This window comes from Carya illinoinensis, chromosome 6 (genome assembly GCF_018687715.1).
Source record: "Carya illinoinensis cultivar Pawnee chromosome 6, C.illinoinensisPawnee_v1, whole genome shotgun sequence".
In the NCBI taxonomy this organism is placed as follows: Eukaryota; Viridiplantae; Streptophyta; class Magnoliopsida; order Fagales; family Juglandaceae; genus Carya; species Carya illinoinensis.
Genome location: NC_056757.1, coordinates 4,295,537 through 4,312,697, shown reverse-complemented (window position 1 = coordinate 4,312,697; position 17,161 = coordinate 4,295,537). Strand labels below are relative to the sequence as shown.

The 17,161-nt window shown below is 37.7% G+C and overlaps 2 protein-coding genes across 5 annotated transcripts; both read right to left on the bottom strand.

The window, feature by feature from the left end:
* Positions 1-1,208: 1,208 nt before the first annotated feature.
* On the bottom strand, positions 1,209-9,146 carry LOC122314435 (phosphatidylinositol transfer protein 3-like). Of its 2 annotated transcripts, none has more exons than XM_043130048.1 (6): positions 9,008-9,146; positions 4,649-4,737; positions 4,350-4,526; positions 2,883-2,981; positions 2,214-2,456; positions 1,209-1,832 (listed from the first exon to the last, which is right to left on the bottom strand). In XM_043130048.1, exons 1-6 carry the CDS (start codon positions 9,069-9,071, stop codon positions 1,428-1,430), a joined length of 1,077 nt encoding a protein of 358 aa, XP_042985982.1. In that variant the 5' UTR covers positions 9,072-9,146; the 3' UTR covers positions 1,209-1,427. The 2 variants fall into 2 exon arrangements, with proteins under 2 accessions (XP_042985982.1, XP_042985983.1); XM_043130049.1 differs by lacking the exon at positions 9,008-9,146 and adding an exon at positions 6,644-6,928.
* LOC122314434 (uncharacterized ATP-dependent helicase C29A10.10c-like) lies at positions 8,347-17,121 on the bottom strand. 3 transcript variants are annotated; one of them, XR_006243710.1, is made up of 9 exons: positions 16,869-17,121; positions 14,226-15,752; positions 12,897-13,085; positions 12,344-12,439; positions 12,079-12,244; positions 11,791-11,923; positions 9,940-11,697; positions 9,008-9,806; positions 8,347-8,905 (listed from the first exon to the last, which is right to left on the bottom strand). XR_006243710.1 is itself a non-coding variant. In XM_043130046.1 (8 exons), the coding sequence occupies exons 2-8, from the start codon at positions 15,559-15,561 to the stop codon at positions 9,381-9,383; spliced, it is 4,104 nt and encodes a 1,367-aa protein (XP_042985980.1). In that variant the 5' UTR covers positions 15,562-15,752; positions 16,869-17,121; the 3' UTR covers positions 8,347-9,380. The 3 variants fall into 3 exon arrangements, 2 of the variants coding, with proteins under 2 accessions (XP_042985980.1, XP_042985981.1); XM_043130046.1 differs by having other exon boundaries at positions 8,347-9,806; XM_043130047.1 differs by having other exon boundaries at positions 8,347-9,806; positions 12,079-12,241; positions 16,869-17,119.
* Between the last annotated feature and the right edge of the window lie 40 nt (positions 17,122-17,161).

Genomic DNA, 17,161 nt, shown 5'->3' with positions numbered 1-17,161 from the left:
CTTGACTGTCTATAGTGATGCAGATTGGGCTGGCTATCCAGACTCTCAACATTCTACTATTGGATGGTATGTCTTCCTTGGGGATTCACTTAACTCTTGGAAGTGTAAGAAGCAAGATTGTATATCTAAGTTATCTACAGAAGCTGAATATAGGACAATGTCTGCTGCATGTTCAGAAATCATGTGGTTGTGTGGTATTCTTTCAAAACTCGGGTTTGCACAATCACATCCCACACCTCTTCATGGTGATAATACAAGTGACATTCAAATTGTAGCCAATCTAGTTTTTCATGAACGTACGAAGCACATCGAAATTGATTGTCATTATATCCGAGATGCCAATGAGTCTAAAGCTATCATTCTCTCTCATGTGCCAACTGAACACCAAGTAGCGTATATCTTCACTAAAGCTTTAACTCAACAACAACATCAATAACTAGTTAGCAAATTGCTGCTAGTTGATTCACTAGAATCAATTTGAGGGAGGGTATCAAAGGAAACTAGGGTTTTCTTTACTTAAGATGCAGCATTCTCCTTATAGGATATGTTTTCTAACAGTTATCTTGTATTTAAATTAAACTTGTATATATTTAGATAGGATAAAATCATATTAGTTTAGATAGAAATAAAGATGTAGTTTGTTGAGATTCAAATTTGAATTCTTAATCTCATCTTTGTAATTATTTCTACATAATGAGAAGGAAGCACCTCAAAGAGATTATTCAGCCAAATCTAATACAATGGTCACTAGAAATTGTTTGCACCCAAGGAGATTTCAACCTTAGATTTAGGGGAGCATACCCCCAAGCCCACAAGGCCTTTACCACTTGAGCCAACCCGGGTTTCAAATCAAAATAATCTTAAGGTCCCTACCCTACTCCATAAGCCTATTTAGTTAACGTAGTCAGGCTTTGGTGATAACTAAGAAGAAGTTAATTGCCTAAGAAACATGGGGAACTTATTCCCACCACACAGATGGTTCATAGAATGGTACCACTACACCCCATTCTATAATTTTTGCGGATATAATCCCTAATCAAAACCAGTGTCAAGAACCCCATCCCATAGATGGTTCTGGTTCATAGTACAAATGGTAGGTCACCCATAAGGAAAAGCAATTGTAAAGAACAGCATACAACATGCAACAAGGAAGATGCCTGGGATTTGGTTAAATCAGAGACAGGAAAGAATGCAAAAAGACAGACATATCCACCTGTAATGATGTTTTGAATTCATTTGCTTTGTATTACAAGGAAAATAAACCACGGAATCTTCACAATGCTAACATAAGTCCACAGAAATCTGAAACTTTTTCAGGTTTCTAATTTAAATGTCAAATGGTCAGCAAAGGGCATTTGGTATGGTTCAGTCACCATACCTTAACCAAGGAGTTCAAACTTTGTTATGTCTCCATTCTAATATACATTTCAGATGGCACTTTTGCCAAAATTGGTGTCCGGCATTTGCTGACCTGGGAATGTAACTTCCAATTCCAACCCTTGATAAGGGGAACAGTCTGTTTTCTCAACATCAGAAGCGTCAGAATCTGAGCCTAAATTGATTGAATCTATTGGAGCACTTGTCAAAGCTGGTTGTGGGGATTCTAAGGGAGGATTTCCCCTAGTCCAAAAGGAGGACATCTTCTTGTCATCCTCTCGCATCCTTTCTGCATATTTATTTATATCAAAACTGATGTCACCTTTTCCACCAAATGCAGACTCCAGCTGGTCCATATCAAATAAATCTTCCATTATCTTCTTGGCGCTGACGTCATCAGAGTATACAAACTTGACTTTATTGTAAGTTTTAGGCTCCAGAAAGGGCTTCACCACCTACATTAATACATTCTGCCAATGTCAAAAACTAACTAGTAACAGTGCTATGAACTAACCTCTTCACAACAAACAAACAAAAAAAAAAATGGAATGTCAATGATGTACTAAACTGGCAATTAGGAACAAAGAACTGATTGTAGACACACGATCTTTCTGACCATAATCTTGCACCGTGTTGCACAAACTTGTGAAATTTGCCAAAAGGACTAATTTATTTTATAATAATGGAACATATACAAATATTGTATTTCAATTTAAATCTTGATTAAGTTTTCCAGGTTTTATTTCAATACTGAAAGACAATTATACCCGAAAATCATATGTAAAAAGTAGAAATAGCATGCATAATAATATTGAAAAACAACTTAATGTGTATACCATCCAGAATGGCTCAAAAAACTTGGGCGGGTTGTATAATATTGCCAAACCCAGGCGTTCAGGATAGCGGTCTTGTAAAACATGAGCAGTTTCCCTTGTCAGCTTCACTGAAATATTTGACAAATTAAAACCCTCGAAATCTATGAGCCAAACCATTTGTTCCTGGCCTGGTGGCAGATTTACAATGGCATTCTCCATGCAATAGACCAAATACTTGATTTGTCCTTTTGTTGATTTTGTGTTCTGCAACCAAAATAAACATGACAAAAGCATCAAGTAAAAGCAACACAAGGCACATATTTTTCTTCCAAAACTTAAACCACCAGGTCATTATTTATCTACTTTTAGTTCCCTGCATGACAACACATCCTACATGAAAATTCTTATATCTCAAATAAAAAATATCAGAACTGCACACCAGAAGCACACAGGTTATTAGTTTCTAACAACTCACAATGGCATCTTGGGTGCTATGCTGTATAATCCCAACCATTAATAATTTGACAAAAAAACTCCATGTTCCTCACAATTAAAAGGATGGTTTACAGTGAATAAAAGAGCAATTATTTTTTTGTGGAACACCTCTGCCCGGAGAGAAAATTTCTTCAATTATTAAGTGATAGCCAGAACATTAAAGCACAGAGGTAAGAAGGCATTGTCGGATGAAACCTGTCGACTAGGTCTCATGACAAGAACTGGTCTCCCATGCTTGTCAATAGAAGTTGATCTGTAGATTTTCCCCGTCTCCGCTTCATGAGCAACCTCCTCCTACATCACAAGCAAAACAATTGACATTTAGAAACATGAATTCTCTAGATGTTACATTACAAGCAAAAACAATGACATTTGGAAACATGAGTTCTCAAGATGTTACATCACAAGCATAAACAATGACATCTAGAAACAAGAGTTCGTAAGAGCACCAGTAGTGGACTCAATAAAGCTACAATATTTTTAGCTTTCATCAATTTCACTGACCAAATCTATTAAACCCCAGATGTTGGCCAAAGTATTATTTTTGACATAAAAAATTTACTCTCCCACGTGCTATTCATTTTGCGTGCTCTTGAGAAATACTCCCTTTCGTTTGGCTCCTGAGAAACCCTTGGCAAGGAGCAGAGTATGATGTGTTGAATAATCTGCTTTTGGGTTATGGGTCTTAGAAAATGGAAAGCCTGCCTTAGCTAGGCCATAGATCCTATATGTTTCTTTTTCTTGCATTCCATTAACGAATGTGGTTTCTTCTAGGGTTTTTCTTGTAGTTTATTGGATCATTTCGTTAATTTTCAAATCCTGAAAGCTTTTTTAAATTTACATGGAGTCGCTTCTTGCGTCGTCTTGTAACTTCTAAGTTAAATGAAAAGGTAAAAAATTAATATTTTAATAGAATAATGATAGATTTGTTAAGTCTATTATTTAATGTTCTTGAAAAGTAGCAGTTAAATTTGTAAAAGTAAATTTCCTAGTCAAATTTTGGCTAAATTTTGTTGAGTCCACTACTAGTGCTCTAAGATGTTATATCACAAAGCACCTATATAAATAATAAATATATAAAGATGTATCACAATGCTGGAAGTGTATAACCCAAAGGCTGAAAGGGTTTGAGTTTATCTATTCATTGAAGCTTGAATCAGTTTTAAAGAAATTTTGGACTCTAGCAGTTCTTCCATGCCTATTTAAATAACTTCAGCTTGGCTATCAGTTTTAAATTTTTTACAATGTGGCAGTTGGATTTGGAGAATTGGGCAGCCTTCCAAACAGGTACGGGTTGATTGAACCTTTCCAGCCAGAATTGTAACAACTGGTCTTTGGTCAAGAACTTTGAACCTGACCCACGGAATAGTGCAAGGTAAAGAATAGAAATAAAGAAAAATGAAAAAGAACTCCTAAAGAAAAAAGAAGAGAGAGAGAGAGAGCACAGGGAGGACTGGACTAACCAGACAAACAAACAAAAAGGTGTACCATTATGACAAGATCATCGAAACTCTGAATCACTACTTGTAGCCTTATTTCATAAAACTTTCAATAAAAGGATGTTACAAGCGGACATTAAAAGTAGAATCCAGCATGCTTTCCATCCGGGGATTCTAACTTAAAAATTAGAGATGAATAGTATCAAGATTAACAGAAGTGTACCCAGCGTATCTCTTCTGGTTTGTATTCCAATCTCCATTTCAAGGAATCTTTCAGCATTTTACTTGCCTTCTTGACATTCCAATTACGTGCCCGCAGATATCTTGACATGGATACATCAGAACAATAAATGGACAACTTATCTGGCAATGGCCCTATTAACTTTCTCAACTCATTAACCTGCAAATAGAGTATCAAGGCTTAAAAAGCTTTTCTTCCCACAAAAATGGTAGCATTTTCAAGACAAACTAAACAAGTGTACAAATTTACTCATAAAAAAAAAGTATATAAATGTCAGGTACCTTAGCCTGCTGCTCATCAGATGTCAAATGCTTATCTAATCCATTCGAAGGGGATTTCTTTAAGCCCACACTCATATTTCCAAAGACACCTGTAGGTCAATAGTGGGAAATTCAGAACTACTTGAGTGCCATTGCTTACTCTTCATTTCACGAGTAACAATGTGCAAGATAAAGCGCAAACATGAGTAACAAAAAGCAAACTTCTTGTCCCATATTATGAAACAAGCAGAAGCTTAGAAGAATAACAATGTGTTCACGAAAGCTAAGTTTCTACCTTTTCCAGCCAGCCAGAGAAATTTCTTACATGCACCCTTGGGAACAAATAAAATTAAAAAAGCAGAAAATTGATCCACAGTATAGCTATGCTTGGTTGCTAACTTGCTAAGAAAAACGTTGAAGAACAAAACTAAATTTGAACTAAATTTTTCTTTGCTCGTTATTTTCAGTCATCGAATAACAAAATCAAATGAGAGCTCAATCGATGACCTTGTACGAAGCAATAAGCACTAAAAGGGTATTTTTTCATTGCGAGAAATCTTGATCAGAGTCATCCCAACAGGAATCCCTCATATGTGATAAAACTTATTTAACTGCATCTTTTGTAGATTTTATCTCCCACATCACCTAGTTCCTCCGTTTAAGGGGGGATCAAACTACAAAGCCTAGTACTAAGAAAAAAGGGAACACAAAATGAAGAAAGCATGATATTGAGAATATCTTACCCCCGTGCACAGGCATCTTCATTTAAAATTGAAAGAAAAAATGAATAGATATTTTAGGGTCACTAGCTTTGTAGATATTTTGAGAACGTGAACCATTTTAAAAAAAAAAAAAAAAAAAACCCTTAAAAGATATTCAGAATTCGTGCATGACCAAAATTATGCTGCACGCGACTGGATCAAATATTTTGGCCTGTACTTAAATATTAACAACTGAGACTATACCATTGGCAGGATCCAAAAACGTTTAAATTACTTCCTCAAGTCTCTCAAGAGTCAAGATACTTCTCTAGATCCCACACTTACATGATTCAAATAGAATTCTTTTGGTTGGATAAACACAAATACACCCTTATATTGATGGCAACTTCCCTCCAAGTACATCAGTTTGATGGCAGCTTGCATCTAGGTTCGGTACACTTCAAAATCCCAGAAATGTTATGTGCATGATATACGTAATCAGATAGCCTCAAAAAACAATATAAACCATCTGTAATTTCGCCGCCCGGGTCCTCTGTAAACCATGATTTAACACCATTTTGGCAGCCAACTTGAGGGAGTCTAAACCTAAAAACCGGGCTCAGATGACAAGCAATCATAATACCGTCTCTCTATTTAAATTTTAGTCACCACTTTGTGAAAAGGCCGAGCAGATTGACATCAATTTTGTATCCAGCAAAATTATATGTTACTCCCTATCGACTGCCAGTTTGACTAAATACCGGTCATTTTATCTCTTCGAAGTCGTAGGAGAAGAAAAACAAATCAAAATCTGATATTAGTTACTCGAGTGCCAGCTCCTGTTAAAACATGGTACATGGTCTGTTTGATACATCCAACAGTGAAGGATTTTGTACGTTTTTCATCCGATATAAACAGCCGGAAAAATCATAAAAGCTGGTAGCTTTTACATCAGCATTCGAAATCATCCAAAAGTCGCATGTAATGTGACATGGAGGCCCACATTTTGGATCGGATTCACTTAACCCAGCAACGGTATGAGTAATCTAAGAGGTAAATGACTCACAAAAACCATCCAAATCAACCTGTCGGGCTGGTAATGAGTACCAATGATTTCTTAAAAAGAAAAAAATAAGGTCGACCATTTTACAAACACATCATTCGCCCAACGTACCAAATTACCAACCTTAGAAATGTGTTAGTTTAACGGTTCTGAATGCGATAAAAACAAACAGAGTTAATCAACGGAAATATGGGATCCCTGGCGCACGATGCCAAGATCCAGAAAAAGCGAATGCTAAAATAAGCTGCTAACCTGACAGATTCAGGGATATGAGCCAGAAAGCCGCACAGAAAGGAGGCAGGTATTTCGGAGCTTCTCAGCAGGCAGAAACCAGGTCAACTAAGAAAAGAGTTATGATTAGGAGATTAAGATGGAAGATGGGTGTAGACTATTTCCGATGAATATTACTTCGGATCCACTCATAGCCGTAGGAGACGACTCATGACAGACGATGTCGGGGGAATGAGAGAGGGGTTGCGTCTCAACAAATTACGTTAACAATATAATTAATGAATATGGACATAATTATCTCCATGTTTGATTTTCTCGTGCATAGCACAGGCACTGATTAGGGGCATTTAATGCTGAAAAAGTCAGAATTGACCTGTCGATTTTTGATTCAGCATTCCTTTTTTTTTTTTTTTTTTTGGATCAAAAAATCTTTTTGACTTTTGTCCTATCTTAAACCCGTTACAGAAAATTAAAAATTCCATATAATTTCATTTCAATCCGTAATTATAATTTTTTTAAATTTTTATATAAAATATAATAAATAATTTAATTTTTTTAAATCTGAATATAAAATTAATATTAAAAAAATTATATTATAAAAATATTTTATTTATTACTATTTAAAACCTCTCATCTTATTTGTATAATTAAACGGAACCTTAAACAGAAAAAAAATGACTATTTATTAAATTTTTTTTTTTACTTTTTATAAATATGATTATCATTTGAGTTTTATTATTTATAAGCAACGTTACATACTACTCTATATATTAATACTAATTTTTTTATATTTAAAATTTAAATTAATACTATTTTTTATAAAATCTATTTTTTGATCAATCATATTAGATTGATGCACATATTTATATGTAATTATACTTGCAACTAAATTTTTCTTTTATCATTTAACCAAATATAGCACATGGTAAACAAAGCAAGAACCTTAAAAATTAGGAAGTTACATTTTTTTTTTTTTTATGAAAGGAAATTACTTTATTTGTGTGAGCAAAGAAGTGGGCGAAAAGGGATTGTCCATGCCCAAAAAGGGAAGCCAGGTTTTTTTTTCCTCTGGTTTTTTTACTGTAAATCAAACCAAAACCGACACATTTTAAATTCACCCTTTTTTAACACCATAAAAAAAATAAAAATAAAAAGAAGAAGAAGAAGATAGAAACATCAACCACCAACTCCCAAAGAATCAGCCACCCACTGGTCAGCACATATGTCAGCAAAGCATAGCGCACATATTCCACTGGACATGCCCGTCAAGCTTTGCCAACACGTGGGTCTGAAAGATATGAAAAGTTTTACACATGCCTTTTGATTTGCTATTGTTGTTGGTACAGACCCACCGAATCCGTCCCACCCACATGAGTAATAGACTTTTTCTTCAAGGTCGTCTATAGTGTATCCAAATACAAATGTAATTTAATAACATTAATACTTGGTTTATTAAAAAAAAGTTATAAAATTAAAATACTACGTATAACTATATCAATTTGTAAATTTTATTTTTATAAGTTCAGTACATTTCATTCAGCACAAATTTACCCGTATTTAATCCATATATTCATCTTTCGAGAAGAAGTTGAGTTGAGTTGACTGCTGTAAAAGATTGTAACATTTAAAGAGACAAACATTGGTAAATGGATTGAATTGAGCATTGCTAGAAAAAAATAATAACACTATCAAATTGGCTAATAATCTGAAGAAACTCAAGAGACTTCATCAAAAAAGAATTATATATGATTCAACTAGTAAAGATGTATGTACAAGTCATTTGACATCACAAATGCCTCCAAAATTAAGGGGAGTGTTTCCCTTCCATCTCTGTACATGAAATTAAATTTGTGTATTTCCTTCCACCAAGGCATGCAGCTACGTCATTTTGCTTCTCCTTCGAACAATTAGAAGGAGATAACAAAAAACGCTCCAAAATTTTACACAACACTTAAGATGTCATCCAGTAACAGGGCATTTGCAACTAAATGCCCTGTCATTTGCATTTGCATGTCCAAAGAATGTACATACCATCTCTAAAATGTGAACTGCTAAACTAAAGCAATATAATGTATGAGAGTACCCAAGAGTCAATGAGTAAACTGTACGTCTGAGTAGAGAACCACAAGTGACAGGGCCATAGCAGGAAGCTTCCCCAGTCCCACATCAATTTGGGTCATCAATGTAAAGGCAACATGGGATGGATTTGACTGCAAATGTAAAAAGAGATGCAACTAAGAGGTTCTAGTAGGCTACAGCTTTTCTGAGGCCACCACTGGATTCCTAGATGACATGTATCAAAAGACAGTGCAACATGCTCAGATCCACAGAGACAGAGTTATGTGTTAACATCGTAGGAGGAAGATCTCTCATAAGATCTCTTACCTTTTTCAATGGTAAGCTGGTTGATTAGGGGTGGTATGGTTTCCCACGATCTACCCAAGAGCATCTGGCTCCTTGCAAGAAATCACATACTCAATTCGAGCAAAGATGCTCTTGCACAAACGCGAGTGTGCTTTCCAAGCAGATCGACAGGTGTCTCTTCCAAAACCCTCTTTTTCCCTCCACAAAGAACCAGCCACACGGTTCAGCCCAAACTTGATACAAATCACCAGTGTCTGACTCACCAGCTCGGCATACGGAGATTTCCCCCCGAGTGCTCTGTGACAATAGGTGCAAGCATCAAGGCATTATAAAATTAATTAACATTGACGCTCCCCTTAAGGCACTAAGATAATTTGCACCCAACAATCAACAACTACATCTCTCTCTTCCCCACAAATCCAGCAGAACTTTGCTTCTTCTGTGTGCCATATTGCCAGGCATCTCTAGATTTATCACCTAATTGATCAAAGTTATCCAAAGGCTTCTCCATCGATGCCTTTAAGGGCCGGTAACTCCCATTCCTAGCTATCACTGACCCACTCAACTTCTCCTCATCTTCTGATGGTGGTACTGACCTGGACTCCATATGCATATCCAACTGTCTATGCCTACCCGCTGATCTCAACCCCCTCGTATTAGATGATCCCTTGCCTGGCAATGGTGTGTAAGCTGGGCCCTTAAGGAGGAGAAAATCTTTTGGGAGTGAATCCATTTCCATGTAACAGTTCCTGGTTCTCGCATCAGCAATCAGTGCAGCCCAGTCATCAGATTGTATCAAGGCACTAGCATTCCCCATCACCTGTCAAAGAATCAAGTAAGATATCAGAAAATAAACCTAGAATCATGCATTTTGGTATGGTCGACATGTGGGCTGAGCGCAGATGCTTGTGTAATAGCTTAGCTTAGATCAAAGGAATAATAGAAAACTATACCCAAAGAGCCCTTCTTGCACGAGTAAGAGCAACATTCATTCGCCGGATATCTGCGACAAATCCAACTCCATGATTTGATGCACGCACACAAGACATGATTATGACATCACGTTCTTGGCCTTGAAAGGCATCTACAGTATTGATGTACAGATCTTTCCCTTCTTCTGACTTTAACACTTCCTCAAACTCACGTTGAAGGCATTTTAATTGGAGCTTGTACGGTGTTATTATGCCAACAGTTATTTTCCCCATACCAGAAGATTTCAAAGTTTTCTGAAGATGCTCATACACGCGAAGACAAAACTGCGCTTCATTTATGTTCTGATAAGAGACAGATCCACCTCTATGAGATTCCCGCCCATGGGTAATATCATAGAATATGTAAGGTCTAAGCAGAGGGTCCATGTAGTAAACCTCATCAGGTAACTTAGCAACACTTTCACTGTCAGTAAGGCGCCCTTGGTAAAAGTACCTAGAAGGGAAATCCCGGATTTCAGGATGCATTCGATACTGCACGGATAATAACATGGTGGGGCATCCTGCTTGCTGGAACCTTTCAAAGAGGCTCCTGCTGTACAACAATGTTCCAGCTGCCTTGCTGATAACAGTTGCTGGGAGCTGCTGAGGATCCCCAACAAGAACACACCGCGCTGCACCAAGGGAAAGGGGAGGTAGGACTGCTACTTCACTGGCTTGGGCCGCCTCATCAATGACTACCATATCAAAACCATGAGTGAGACGAGAAAATAACTTTCGGCCGCTGCTCGAGACAGTAGTGAAAACAATCTCGGCCTCATTTGCAAAACTTGCCTCAAGATTAGCACGGGCTTCTTCTAAATTAAAGCTACTACCAGGACGAAACCTACCCTCTAAAATAACTAGGCGAGACATCTCAACAAGAACTTTATCCCTGCCTTCAACCACTGCTGCAAGGTTCTGCAACAATGTGTCTCGATTCTGGTCCCTGGCCACAAGAACATCTGGGTCAACACCAACGGATCCTTGGGAACGAATAGCAGCAGCAGCAACATTGAGTTCTCTTTGAAGACAAGCTATCTGCTGAGACAACTGAGCTTCACGGCCTCTTAACTGGTGCATCCATCCTAAAATCTCATCACGACTCTTGACCAAAAGCTGCTCAGTTCTGCGCTCAACAGAAACTGCCTGGGCAGCACGGGTTTGTGAATCAACTCCCACTCGAGCCACATCGGGCCGGTAAACTTTCATCTCACCATCAATGAATCCACGATCAAGAACACGGGAAAGAAGCTCATCAGTTGCAGCATTTGAAGGAGCACAGACTAACATTCTAGGCTTTGGACAAAGTTTTGGAAGTGTACGGAAGAGATTCTGGTCCATGTTTTGAAGAACCTCATCAATTGAACCCGTAGCAACATTGTCAGAAGCGCTCTCGTTGGCTTGTTTATAGCTTTCAGGTGCTAGTTTCTTGAGCAAAGAAGTGTAGTAGTGCTGATACTGGACCAGATGGATGACATTTAGCATTCCCCAGACTGTATGTGTCTTACCTGTTCCTGGAGGTCCTTGAACAAGAGTAAAGGGCCATGTCTTTGTTATCCCACTACTTGTACCAGCAGCCGTGTGCATTGCAGCCCATTGAATTGCTGCTAGCTGAGGTTCATTGAACGTCCTATGCAGATGATCAACGAAGTTCTGAGTGAAGCATTCAGGCATGGCAGGTGACTGTTGCTCGTACTTTGGAAAGTGCTCAGGACTAGGATGAAGGATTGCAGTTTGCATCTGCAGAAGACTTATCTGTAAGCTTCTATTCGTATAAGCATTCCTATATAGCATAAAACATTAAGACCATATAAAATAAATTCATATTGTCACCTGCATGTTGAGACGGCGAAATCCATGCAATGCAATGTACTCCCGCTGCGTTGTTGCAAGAGAACCAAGCACAGTTAAATACCAAAAGGTCTTGGGATGAAGCTTTCTCAGAATGTGATCATCATCAACCATGCTGGAAAAAACAATAAAAAAAACATTCAAAACGAAAATTGTCAAAATATTGGCCAACGGTTGCATACACTTTACAACTCCAAGAACAAAATTTCAGTGACAGCAATTCAAGAACCATCAAACTCTAGGAAAGAAAAGTAAAGCATTCAGACAAACCTATTAGGTTCGTATGAGTCCCCAACATAAAAATGAAGGATTGCCCCTTGAGGATCACGAGTATCAATAGGTATGTGACGCCTGACAGTACCAGCTACACGTCCACTGATATCAGGCTCCCCTTCATCTTCCTTTAAGGAGGTGTTGCTCCGCTTAGATCTAACTGCTTAACATGATGACAAATAACATTCGGTAGAAGTAACGTGAAAACACCAATATTCATACTACATGTTAAACAAGCAGAAATGCTATTCTCATATCAAACCTGCTCCAGGCCTGGGGGATGAAAGAATTGCAACATCACCCTCCTTAAATGTCCACTTGCACTCATTTGCAGGAAGGACTATCACATCATACCATCCTGAGACAATAAAGAAACATTTCAACTAGTTGATATTAGCAGGGCAATAACAACAATACCTTGCTTATATAAGCATAGACCTCTAGCATAAAATTCATGAATGTGTGATAAAACTAAGAAAATGAATATATGATATCAAAAATATAATTCTAAAAGACAGCTCCACGGAAGTTGCAAGAATTATTTTCTACACTAGATCAGTTGAGAGAGAAAAAAAAGCACCAGTGCAAAAAAAAAAAAAAAGAGTGAACAAAAAACTCATTGCTTATGAAATCGAGCAATGCTATAGGAATGTTTCAGCCTATTGAAGGTCGCAGAAAATATACAGGACTACTACGGTTCTACTAAATTTGAATTTAAATTATCTTCTAGAATGGCTAAACGACTGCGTAAACTTCATTTGATTTAAATTCAATTCAGATTGGAACTAATTAACTGAATGAAAAGCTTTTGCTACCTCTTTCTCGTCTTTCTATACTCTTTACACGGACCATCACATGTGTATCCCTTGAAACCGTTTCAGTTAACTCCTCCCACGTGCTATAGAGTTGTGCCCGACATTCCTCAAAGAGCAAAGGCTCAAATACTCTAACATACTCTTCTACCGATTCGAATTGGCCGGGCACACATTGGAGCTCAGTGTCCTCTGATGCATAGAAATATTAATTAGTTGCACATATAACAAAGGCAAATTTACGCTCCAAGGTACAAAGAAACGACCAAGAGAAAAGACAAGGAAAAAACAATAGAATTGATAGACCATACAGCAAGACACTCGAGCATATCAACCACAGGCACATATGATATGGCTGCAATCCAAAAAAATTAGTGATTTTCATAACTTCATAACTGAAGTGGAAATTATTACAAAACAGGGAGAGTAGGAAGTTATTTGTGACATGACAAGCGAGAAGTGTGCTAAAAGTAGGGAAAGTAGAAGGATAGGAAGTTAAAAAATGAAATTATTCCTTTATAAGTTTAAAAAAATAGCATGGATTAAAGATTTCCTAAATATTTCGAAAGGAGCAGAGGTCATTGCTAAAAACTACAAGTCTATTTTTTAAGGGGTAATCATTAATTTTTTTAATAGAAGAGTAGAATTTCTCTGTATATAAATGGGGAAAGCAGAATTATACATATTAACAACATTCTATTACTGTAAACAACCAAAAAATACAAAACCTCTGAAGCATTTGGTGCTCGAAATTCTAAAAATGCACAAGATAGGAGAGTAAATCAAATCCTTGTTATTTCACATTGACCCCATAACCCCATATATTCTTCCATCTAAAAGGATCACCTCACTGTTCGACCCCCTTCACTATGTGTGGGACTGAGCAATACAAAACATCAGCTTGTACTCATTCAGAATTTAAGCAAGGAATCATAATTCATCAGCAATTCCAACTTTAAATGGGAATAGGATATGGACAATGAGTGGCAAAAACTTCAGATCTCATAACAACACAAAATATACAGAGGAAAAACAATCTTCATCACTCATGCATATAAACAAGCACAACACGAAAGATAATTGGAAAGAGGCACAAAATGATGATAAGAATTACATGGTGAAATTTTAGGTATCAATGCAGTGCAGATAAGAGATAGTCTGAAAAAACGTAATAATCGGAGAGTATTAGAGCATTAACAAGAGAAATAGGGAAGGACACATCATTCAGATGTGGCGAAACTCCAAGTTAACACAAATGGGGAAAATAAATAGCCAATAGACATAATTACTGTTAAACCAATAGATCAACAAAAACATATGATTACATTATACCTGGATGATGCCAAAACTTTTCATTGGTCACCTCCCGTATAAGTCGCTCCACCGACGTGTCCTGATATGGAGTAATGTTAGAAGTTTGCTTCTTAGGTGGAAGATGTTTCTTGCTTCCCAATTTGGAATCCATGGAGTTTTGACCGATCACAGCTGACTTCCTATTTGAGACGGGAAAATTCTTTGGCTGCCTCAAATCTGTGGGCTGCTTCCATGAACTCTGTCTAGGAATGGGTGGCAGGGATGCCTCTGCAGAAAAATCAGTTTCACCATTTAACCTCCGAGGCCTACCAAGTAGTCCAGAACTCATATCACCATTACATTCAGATTTGAGTTCAGTAGATTCTGAACTAGTGCCTCCTTCATAAGATGCTACATCAAGTTGTTTCTGATCCTGCATCATTGGCTGACTCTGCTTTTCTCCAACACGCTCAGAAGATGGAGGAGCATTATGGACATCTTTCACAGAACGAGTTGTTATAGGTGACGGAAAGGTCTGCCTTCTCGGCGTTGAGGTTTTCATAGGACCAGCTTGTTTGACATCTTCCAAATTAAGAAACATGGTCTGTCTACTGCGTTTCTTGCCTAGCATTTCTTCCCTTTTCTGGTCAATCTTCCTTTTTCCAGGATTAATTGCACATTTAACTGCATGGATCGCTTCAATACCTTTAACTTCTCTTTGCTTTGGGGCCAAACCAGGTTCCTCCAGACCATCTGAGGACACATCACCTCTTGCATTTCCTTCTGTATTTCGACTACTATTGCTTTTCTGATCACTGGGATCTGGATCCAATTCTAAAGAAGCACAAGTATTATTTTCATCCTTGATACTTCGAAAAGTTTTGACACCAGAAGAGATATTGTCAGCGGCTACACCAGATGCAAAGCGATCCCTCAATTCAGATGTTCCTTGCTCTTGTGAAGCTTTACCCCGTTCACTCAAACTAGTGTTTCCATATGCATCATTAAAGCTCTCAGCATCAGTCCATTCTCCTTCTTCTCTTTCAGCAGATGGAACATCTGCTGAACCCTGAACAAATGAAGGTGAGGCTCTCATCTCCTCATCATTACTAGTCTTGGGATTCTTATCCCCAGCCCTCTTCTGTGCAGGTTTGGGACGTACAAAAGGCTGAAAGCCAGATACCAATGATGCATGTGAAAAGCCATGATTATTTGTTATTCTTTGGGGAGCAGTTGAAGCTGCAACCAAGTCAGCAGTGTTGGGATTCATAGATGGATGTGTTTTTTGCGGCTGGAAGCTGAGGACACCATCACTCTCACTATCCTCAGCAGGGGGTTCATTGAGATCAAATAATGGCCTTCCACGCGAACCCATCTCATATGTAAATGCATACAATCGAAACTATGTCTGAAAACAGGTTCAGCAGATGCTCTTCTAGTTTTCTCTTTAACAAAAAATGCACATGACATGCCAGCAGTGACCCAAGGCAGAAGGATCCACAAAAAACTGCTAATAAGAGTTTTAATCGCCCACTGATTTCTGCGGATCAAGTTCAGCAAACCAGTCTACAGGCACGGTAGAAAGGAAACTAAGAAAGCAATCAGGGCTAAATTTAAAAAACAAGCCAACATATAGATATGAGATAATTTTAAAGACAGATGCATAAAGCCTTACCTATTGAAAATCACACCAATAGAAAAAAACAGAATAACCTCAAACCCAGATCTCACTCAGTTAAAGCCTATTTAATAGGTTGAATGAATCAAACCATAATTCACAATGCATAGAGTGCTAAAAATGGAAACCTTTTTAAATTTCGACATGTGCATCAAGTTTTCCAAGACAAAAACTCAACACTATCAGTTGCCAAGTACTCAAATAAAGCATGTAATGTGCAGAGAGAATAGGAGAGAGCAGGAAACGATATAGGCATGATTAACCTTCTAGTAGGTATTCATAATTTCATATTGCTAACTAAGACCCAGCAATGACACCAAATAGCATAACCTTGATTCATAATTTCACATTTCATACCGTTCCTGCACGGCAAATTCCGGCCAGAATGGAACGGAAATTAAAACCTTGATTCATATTGCTAACTAAGACCCAGCAATGACACCAAATAGCAGAACCTGCATGCATATAACCCTAACCAAAAGATTTAGCGGCCCTTGCCACCACCCTGTTCAAAAAATACGTAAGGGGAGTAACAGTGCACCAAATCCAGAAACCCCGATTTTCACATACTCAATTACATATGCATCACATAGAACAGGCCTCATTCCCATCACCAATCAAGCAAAAATAAAGCACAGGTCAACCTCCGAATCACAATACTCTCTACATCACCGAATAAGCCAGCAGTAGTTTTCTAGGGTTTCAAATAATCAAGCAGTCAACCTTCAAAACTAATCCCTCTTCGCACAGAGCTCAAATCCCCAGACCACACACCTAATCCCCACTAATCTAAACACTAAACCAGCATTCTCACACGGATCGAAACCGTTTATATCTCCACCATTCGGAAATTGAGGCACTAATCCGATGGCCAACCTCATGATTCATTCGTATTCATGCCACTGATTGATATAAACAAATTATCCATTTTAAGTCGAATAAAGAATTAAAACTTAAAATTAAATATTAAATATTAAATTCACTGTTTGGAGATAGAATTTTACCTCTAAGGGAGTGCTTGAATCTAAAGAGGAATTCTATTGAGAGAGAGAGAGAGAGACTCTGTGTAATAGGTTTGAGCGAGAGTGCAAGAGAGAAGGGAGGATGCTAATTTGTGGGGGAACAAAGGGCGTAGTGACGGATTTATATAGGAAATATCGAACCCCTCCCGCCGGTCGGTTTTTTCTCCGGTCGCCGTTTATTATCCCGGCGAATTCTTAATCTAGTCATTTTTTTTTTTTTTATTATAATCCACTTTTATCCTTCCGAGGAAATTGAATTACCGAAAACATCATGG